This window comes from Arachis ipaensis, chromosome B9 (genome assembly GCF_059453495.1).
Source record: "Arachis ipaensis isolate K30076 ecotype BB chromosome B9, ASM5945349v1, whole genome shotgun sequence".
NCBI classification, from domain to species: Eukaryota; Viridiplantae; Streptophyta; class Magnoliopsida; order Fabales; family Fabaceae; genus Arachis; species Arachis ipaensis.
In genome coordinates, this window is record NC_142444.1 from 11878463 (window position 1) to 11888468 (window position 10006).

Here is a 10006-nt window from a genome sequence, read left to right on the forward strand (position 1 = left end):
CACAACTTGCTAATCTTTTAATTGAATTTGGATCTTCTCAAGATTTTAATTACCTGATTTTAATTAGACCAATAATTTTTTATCAGCCTCAGTTCATCAGTATAATATTCTCGTGCCATATAGCTCCAAAAATTAAGTTTACATGAATTGGAATTTAATATTATGTTAATATTTACGTTATTTGGGTCCAGGTCACTTGTCTCTTTTATGAATTAACGACTTAGATTTTAAAGAGATTATTGCGTGTGTAAATTATCACAATGCTCGAAAAAAAACCAATTTCTATACCGGCCGAAGACAAAGTCAAATGGATAAAAAGGTATCCCGTTGATTACATGAAAAAATGAACATATTTGGTTACTTTTTATGACGTTATGGTGATCCTTTTTTTATTTTGCTCAATAAAAACTAGTCAAGACGCTCTGCTCACCTTGCTACATTAATAACCTATTTACTCACTTAGAACGACATAATGAGCAGGCTAAGTTGGCCGAGATTGAGGCCATAGGATTTGATTTCCTGCGCCGGGTACCACAATGGCATGTGAAGCAGAGCATCATGCTCCAACTAGTTAGGGCCTACGACGTGGAGACAAACACTCTCAAGGTCGACGCCGGGGATATTCGCATTACCGCCGAACTTATCGGCAATGTATTCAGCATACCTTCTCGAGGTTAGTGGAAGTTATGTAAGATGTAAAAATTCTTCTGCGTGGTTATGCTTTTTCCGTTGTTGACACGTACTGATTGTGGTAAACTGTTTCGTTTCGCGCAGGGGACCCAATCTCAGAATTGCAGAAAAAATGAATCGCATTTGGCAATTAAGAGAGAGTTTCAGAAGAAAACTACAATCCAACTGCGGGACTTTGTCTTTGCCTGTCCAATGGACACCGAGCAACAGAGGATGACCTTTAGAAGATACTTTATCATGGTTATTTTGAAGATGTTTCTTAATCCGACAAGCCAGCAGACTATTTTCCCATGGCACCTCCCTCCGATATTGGATGTCTCGAACCCAAGAAGATTTCATTGGCTATATCAGATACTAAAGTGGCTACGAGATGCGATAACGAAATTCCAAGACGAGAAACGGGAAACATGCGGCGGGTGCATGTTCATGTTACTGGTATTGCAAATAAATTACATAAATTTAAAAACCATGTACGGCTTTAGGTGTAAGTCCTAATATTTTAGTTACTTGCTGTAGGTTTTGTACTTTCAGCGCTTAAAGCATGGTCTGCTACATGCATGTCAAGTACCCGAGCCTTGGATTGTTGAATGGACCACTAATGAACTTGATAAGAAGGCCGAGCATGTTATCTCACAGGTTCACTCTCTACTAGTCTCTGTTCTATAATCTAGTTGAACACTAGTGCAATTGGAGGTTCACGTTGATTTTTTTCATCTCTTTGTTGTCTCATGTTGAACACACAGGGTTGCATAGTCAACAATGCAAAGAAACAGAAAAAACAGAAAAACAGTCTTCTAGTAAAGCAGTTCACGAGAAAGGGAGGTGTAAAAGGCCTCGAAAGGATGCTGACCAAGCTTCGTCTAACCAAGGCAGGACTACATCTCATCCAAGTTATAAGGAGGCGAATAAGGTGATATGCTTTCTTTGTGATAGATCGTGTGCTCATTTAATTGTATCCTTACTTATGTGATAGGATGGTTGATTCTTATCATAGAATTTGCGGTAACAAAATTGGAAAGTTACTTCTGTACGTGGCTGCATGGTTGGTTTTGATGTATGATGTTTATAAAGGAAAACCTGGTATAGCTGAGTTCAATGACCGTGAATGGTATTTACATGTTTTTATGTTGAAGATTTGGTTGAATACAATTGTTGCGTCGTATTTTTGCTAAGGTTTTATTTGGGTTGAGTTTGGTAAGTAAACAGATGCAGTTAAGATGCTCAAACTGGGTTCTGATCTGAACTGGATAGATAACTTATGTTTGATTTATTTGGATGGCTTCTGTATGTATGATAAAATTGCTTTATGGGGCTGCCTATTTGATGGATTGTGTGAAAATAGTTTTCATTGATCGCTGGCGTGGTTGTAATTGAGGGTTGTGCTGCTCCACGTAGGACGTTCCGTCACTCATTTGGATGTTCACTTTATTAGGATATTGGATGTTCACTTTAGTAGGAATTTGGGTTGTTGGTTTTTATGATAGATAGTTAGTCTTATATGCTGGATTGTTACTCGATTATCTGATTGGATGGTTGTTCTATTTCATAAATCTTTGATATTTATAGTTGGAAGGTAACTTTACTATGTAATCGAATGGTCGGTGTTGGTTTTTTATTTGGATTGTGTTGTTATGTAAACAGATGCTTTTAAGATGGTCAAAGGGGTTATGATCTGAACTGGATTGCTAATTTGTGATTCATTTTTTGTTAGTATTTTCATGCATCCTTCTTTATCTTTGTACATTCCTTCATTGTCTGTTGTGCAAGATGCTATGATGTGCATGTAATTGTTAATTCTTTTGTAATTCCAACAGTGTGGCAAGGTCGACGATGGAAGGAAACAGCAGCGCAAGGACTCCGACCAGTCACCACGTACCAGGAGCTGGGAAAAACCACAGCATATGGATATCGATACGCATAAGGTGAGCTTGGTTAATTACCCTTACGTGTGTTGTTATCATCGGTGTTTATTCTTTCATTCAAATGACGATATCCATGACAATGAGATGCATCATTTTTTATGCAAATGACGATATAGATGAATTTTCACCACAGGAATCCAGGCCTGGAACGAGGAGAAAGTTGCCTGTCCGTAAAAGCTGATCTAGAAGCGGCACCAAAAAAGCAATTCTAAGAGAAATTGTCCAAGGAAGCAATGCTGGACCGTTGGTAGTACCGGACTCTGACGATGAGGACAACGTGCCGCTTGCTAGAAGGATACGATTATTCCAACAGCAGCCTCCACCACATGATGTAAAACAATCAGAGCCCGTGTTCAAGGGCAATCATAAAGGTGCTGAAGAAGAAAACACTGATCACAAGGATGCATCTCCACACACGCCGCCAGCAGCACATGTCCAGCTCAGTGACTATGATTTTGACCGGTTAGTGGTTTCTGGCTTACCTTGCTGTATGTTTCTGTTCTTTATTTGTCATACCATGCCTTGTGATTAGCCATCTAGCTAGGCATAAGTTGTCGTATTAGCTAACTTCATGTCGCGTTCGTTTGCAGCGAATTCGACATCTCGATCGTTCAGTGTCCTGAATTCGAGCAAGTACTCAATAATATTGAACAGGGACGTGAAACAAATGCCATCATCATGTAGCCCCTACAAACGCTGTTGCCAAACAAATCGAGCTACCATACACCGAGTCCAGGGAGACCTAGCTTTTCACTCGGTTTAACTCAGTTTGAAAAGACTCCAACCCCTTCACCGATACATTCAATTCATCCAACCCTAAGAAATATAAAGGTGGGGGAGACTAAGGAGGAACAAATCAGAACCTGGATAGTTAACTCTTCGTTGAACGAAGATCAAGATTTAGCTAAGTATGAAGGGCGTGACTACATGGTATTACAAAGGAAGGACTTCTGGACCTTGAAACCCCGCAGTTGGGTCAACAGCTGCGTAAGTATATGAACTTAATCATGCATTTTTATTCCCTATCTTTATATCGGGGTTTAGCTTACATTAGCTAAATAAATTGTGTAGGTAATTCAATGGATGTGCTACTCTTTAAACGACAACGAGTCATCTAGATTCAAGCGAGATTTCTATTGCGTGTGTCCAGGCATATTGGTAATTACATTCTTCTGATTACAATGTGGAAATGATTTTGTCGGGATTCTTACTATGTGTGTGGATTTGCAGGAATCGGTGACACGAAATGATAGTCTTACTTCATTTATTGACGGTGTGAGACCAATTTATGCTGGTCTTAGTCCAAGCTTTGGTGAGGATACTAGGTTCTTCAACAAGGTAGTAGCAGCAAAGAGAAACTGGGTGAGTTGCTGTTTTGTTTTGAAATGTTTGTATCCTCCTTGAACTCAGTATTGGATTATGCGGGTTGTTTATTATTTTACCACGATTTGTATACGTGACCTAACCCGGGCTTTTGATTCCACTAATAAATACATGGTTAAATTTGGAACGGGGGGTCACTGTGACCAATTTTTCTTATGAATGTTTTTATTTGCATATTTTAGTTTTGGGTTTTTCCATGTTGTTACCTTGTTTGACTTTACTATGCTGTTGGAAATAGGTTGTCATATAATTTGAGGATGTTTGGTTCTTGAATGCTCGACGGAGATCAATAGGTTTTTTTGGGGTTTTCTTTTTGTTTACTCACAAGACAAACCTCATTCATATATATTGTTTGCTGCAGTGGTTATTTCCTTATTGTTGGAGGGACCATTTGTGGGTATATGCATTTGAGGTGAATGCAAAGTGCATAGTTATACTCGACAGTTTGCATTCTGCACCAGGAGGTATTCTGCACCAGAAGCGCATAGCTACAATGAATCGAACTACCATATTATAATTATTTTACTTACTGCTGACATGTTTAGGGATTTGTTTATGTCACATTAGAAAGAGTTGATTCCAGGAGGTATTTTTTTCTACATTACAATGATTTATTGGTTATGTTACCTTAAAAGGATCTATGTTTTTTTTATATGTTAGAATCCCGGATTTATCAAAGTTGTTTGGTAAAGTAGCCGTATTTGTGCATATTGAAATAGGTGACCAATAACCATCCACCAATATAGCTAAACTAAACATCCTAAACTTTACTAAAATGAACATCCAGTGTAACTTGGTCAAAATTAAAACATAACAACCAATTGCTGCACACACACAAATACTAACGGCTAACCATCCATGCTTAGAGTGAAAATAAAAATCTGATCACTCATAAAAATGAACATCTGCTTTAGTTGATTACAAAAACCGTGAAAACAATGTCTAGAATGTACGGCTACGTACCGAAAAACTATACAGTAAAGCATGTAGAAATCAAGTACAACTTTATTAAACTATCTCGTAAATTACAGAATAACCATCAAATATACTCGTTATGCATTAAGTCTAAACGAAATAAAAATAGTAAAGTGGTTCGTTCTCACAAATGGAAAAAGGGTTCTTGCAATTAATAACATATGGACTTTCGCAACAACTGCCTTAAAACCTTGAAACTAACATGAACCCTTTAAACACAGAGATGAAAAAATATACACTATCACAACCTTGTCCAACTAATCCTAATTTTTGTTGAAGGAGCTTAACAAAGACATGAAACCACCAGCTTGTTCGGGAACATTCAGGCCAGCAACAGTTCCATGGTTTACATCTTGAGATGTGTGCGGATGAACCACCTACCAAAAATAAAAAAATAAAAAGTCCAACAGTTATGTTCTTGGATAGTACTATACCAAATAAATATACAAAGTTGAGATTAAGGCAAACATGTACCGGGGATGAATTCTTTTGTTTTCTCCGAGTTGAATTCTTGAAGGACTTATCAAGGGCAGCACCGAGCCTCTTACTCTTTAGCCTGCCCTTTGTGGTGACCTTCGATGGGCCTTGGATGTCATCAACACCAACATCGTTCGAACTCTGTGAGCCAATGTTGGTCTGGGTCTCTGACACGCTCTCGGACCTCTTCTTGGCACGGTGCGCAGCCAACTTGGCCCTTGTTTATTCCAAAGCAACATGCAACAATGCTGTTTCGTCATCATCACCGACAAACTCTTGAGCAACATTATAGAAGTGTGCACACAGTCCCCTGAATTTAACATGACTCTCATCCGACCGACTGACATCATGGCTACTTTTGACATACGTATGCTTGCGCTTTATTTTCTTGCTGCATCGAGGAAGAACATAACAGAAAGGTACTTTGTACACTTTATACGAATGGAAAACTTCAAGATAGTGACAACATAACACACCTGAACTCTCAAAAAGATTGCACTCAGAACGAACCTCCTGTGTGAAATGGTCAAAGTGAACATCGTACGGAACGCATAGAATAGTATCGTTGACTAGTTTCTCCTCTTCCACCTTCACGCAAACCAATGGACCCTGTTCATCAACTGCAGAAACTCTGCAGTTAGCCTTCTTCACAAACTCAGTTTGAACATCCATAAACATGCTCGTGGTATACTCTTGCTGAAACTGTTTCTCCATAGGCGAGCTCGTTGCACAAGGGATAACCCCCTCGAGTCTGCAGCATCATCCTCCAATTCCCTCTGCTCCTTGACTCCAAGCACATTGTCATATTCGTGAACAAATTGAACCAAGCTAGTTTTACAGTGTAAGTATCCACCGTAGAATGCGTGCATGCTCTCACTCCTTTGTGTACTCCTCATTGCTGCCCAAAATTCACCCTTGAAGTATATGGGGACCCACATGCACCGTTCATCATACATGTCTACAGAAAATAAAGAATCTCAATTTTAGCAAAGAAACCTTACACCAAACTTATTAATACAAATAAGAACAATTCAGATACTAAATAATTGTCTATTAAAGCGCGTGAATTAATCATTTACTAACAGACCTACCCGCCATGTGTTGTTATGTAACTTGTACTCATCTATAAATTCTGCCCAGTTATCCTCAAATGACTTCTCAGTCCGAAAGTTCCACACGATGTCATTGAGGTCATCATACAAAGCTCTGTACCGGCGGTAACCCCCAAGCTCACTCGGTAACTTCTTCGTAATATGCCAGATGCACCATCGGTGGCGGGGTAATATATTCCTGATCGCACAAAAAATGGACTGACATTGATCGGTTATGATACGCTGCGGAGCAGATCCCATGCACTTCACCCATTGGCTGAAGACCCACTCATAACTTGTGATTTTCTCATTCCCAGTAAAGCACAACCGAGAAGGGTTGACTTGCCATGGTGGTTGACCCCAACGAACGACACAAACGGTAATCCATGCCTACCAGAAAAACCAACCACACATAAGAAATGCCAATCATGATTAGATAGAGTTTAAAAAAATAAAGTGCGCACCACAACAATTGAACTACTTCATACCTGTTTGTACTGTAGGTGCTATCAACTGACACAACGTCTCCGTAGTATTCATACGACACCCTACATCTTGCATCCACCCATACTGCACTCTTAAATTTACACTCCTCGTCCAACTTCACTGCGTAAAAGAAGTTCGAATTAATGTCCTTCATTCTCATGAAGTAGCTCATCATCTCCCTGACATCCGCATTCACGTTGCTAGTTCGGAGCCTGGCTATTATATAGTTTCTTAAATCTTTCTCTGAGAATTCCACGTTAGAGGGGCCTCCAGCCTCATTTGACAAAGCAAGGAATGTCTTATTTGGTCGAATCTCAGCCTCATCATTATTCTCGATCACGCACTTCGCATGCATGGTCAGCTGCCTATACTCATGGTAGTGCACTGCCTTTCTCGCTGAACAGGGGTGTGAGTGTGTCAAGTCAACCTTGAACAAAACCCAGTCTTGCATGGCTTTATCAAACTTTACATATATCATTGCCTTGCACCCAGTAGCTGAAAACGTATTCTTCCGCGTTGGTGCTTTAACACGAGACTCGCGGTACCGTCGCGATTACAGTGTATAGCTTGGTTAACGGGAGCCTTTGTGATCTTGTCAAATATTGTCGTCCTTATCTTAGTTGCAAATCCAACTTTCTTTGCATAGGTAACATAAAAGTCATGAGCCATATGTAACTGAGCAAACCGCATTCTAACTCTTGGTATCTCGTCTTCTTGTAGGCAACCATGATCTGGTAACTATATTTTATATTAGTCCAAAAAAAAACATAATTACCATTAGTTATCAAATCAAACATGCACATTATGACTACACAAAAGTAAACTAGATTCCAAAACCTCATCACCAAGCTCCATCTCTTCACTTCCAACATCTGTAACATTTGACAGCTGCATGGCCTATAATTCCAAAACAAACAAAGTAACCAAAAGGTTAAAGATCCTTATAAAAAATCATTTAAATAAAATCTTAAACACAATCACCAAAAACACAGCAACAGCTACAAATCAAGCCAACAGAATTATTTATTTCATTTTATCTATTATTTAAGGGCCTGCACTACCCTTTAGTTGCTTCTTTTTTCATTTAATGACAATCATGTAGAATTAGCTACAAAACATCTTTTCTACACATAAAAAATATAAATAAAATATATAAATAAAAAACATGCCGGCAAGCATAATGTGCAGGTATCATATATGTACAAAACACTCATATAAGGTTACCATGCAATATAAAACACAACCATATAAACAAGACAAACCCCGTATCCATATAAACCACATAATAAGTAGAAAGCATGTGAGCATATAAAAAAAATATATGCAGATATCATATAAAGATACCACGCCATTACAAAGCACTGAAATAAGCATGTCATGATTAACATGCAGGAAATCCAAGTACCATACACTTTAATTTAGTCCTATTTCTCAACCCATGCATCACCTTATATTTACTTTTTTAATTCATTGAATGACCATCATGTAGCAACAATATACGCATACCATACATTACAATGCATATCAACTAACTAATTTAGGCTATTTCAACATCTATATAAAATATATGGCCATCTGCATGACAGATACAAATATAATAGGATGGTTAGCATATAAAACATGCCATATAATATGCAGGCAGCATACATTCATATACAAAAAATAAGTATAAAATATGTTTGCTGCACATAAGTATACCATACCTTTAAAAACAACCATATACGCATGAAATGATTAATTCATTATTTCAAATTCTGCATGGATATAATCATACCATTCAATATAAAACAATGTCACATTTGGTTCAATAACAACTCATTCATCATATATGGATACTGCTCTTATGATAAAAACAAACACCTCATTTACAATGTGACATAAAATCTGAATTTTTCGAAAACTAAACATCCATGTCAGAATTTGTTTATGAAAATTGCTCACCTGATTCGACTTCTCAACGTCGACGACGACTTCGCCAGATATGTTTTGAGGTTGGTCTGATGAAACCACTGCAACGGTAGACATATCACAGCCTAGGGGTTCAACGATATCGCACTCCATTAATGTATCTTTGTCCGATGGTGTGCATGAAGGATGACCCTCGCTTGAAACGCGTTCGTCTTGAGATGTGGCCATTGGGAAGATGGTCTTTCGGTTGCAAATACTCCTTGCTACAGGTCTGGGTTTCTGCGCTAACGCAGAGACCACGCAAATCACCTGGATGCAGTTCGAACAATAGGGCGGTGGGAAGAGAGGCAGACGGCAGTCAGTGATCTTGCAAGGCTGAGGCGGCGAGATTCTCGAATTAGTGGAGAGAGTTGAATTCACGCCGTCTTGATGTAGGCAGTTTCTTTTTCTGATTCTATAATTGATGGTAATCCTAATTTGTTTCAAAATTCAAATTAGAAAGAAATTAAAATTAATTAATTACCCATAATTTAACGTTAATTTCAATTAAACCCCATTGTATGTATTGTACAATAGGTATATTGTCTCCTCCTACTTTCCCATTTAATAATAATATGTGAACCTTTAACTCGAAATCGTATAATTGTGTTCTTTAAAAAATCAAAAATATTTTTTATTTCAATCAAATATACGTATATAACACAATTTAAATTACAATCTTTATATATATATATATATATACACACACACACACACGTACAAAACTTCTTATACAAATAATTTATAAATATATATACTTACATATTAATTATTATAATTCTTATTCCTCTTATAAATATAATAATAAAGGCAAGAGAAAACTATAAATGTATATATAATAATATAAAATACAATTATATGTTCGAAAGGAATTTTTTAAACTCTTTATGCATCTTGAAAAGAAAAATCTGTAAAGGCTGAGAATATCGTCTTTGCTGGTTCTCAATAAGGGATTTTTAAGAATTGTCATAAGAGGATATGTATAAAGAAAACTGATTTCAATTGCAGTGATTATCGTTCGTTTTATGAATCTAT

At 37.7% G+C, this 10006-nt stretch overlaps 1 protein-coding gene across 1 annotated transcript; it reads right to left on the minus strand.

Annotated features, from left to right (window-relative positions):
• Positions 1-5233: 5233 nt before the first annotated feature.
• Positions 5234-9085, minus strand: LOC107614998 (uncharacterized). The gene is made up of 3 exons (XM_088498695.1): positions 8966-9085; positions 5439-5588; positions 5234-5347 (listed from the first exon to the last, which is right to left on the minus strand). The coding sequence occupies exons 1-3, from the start codon at positions 9083-9085 to the stop codon at positions 5234-5236; spliced, it is 384 nt and encodes a 127-aa protein (XP_088354821.1).
• Positions 9086-10006: the final 921 nt, after the last annotated feature.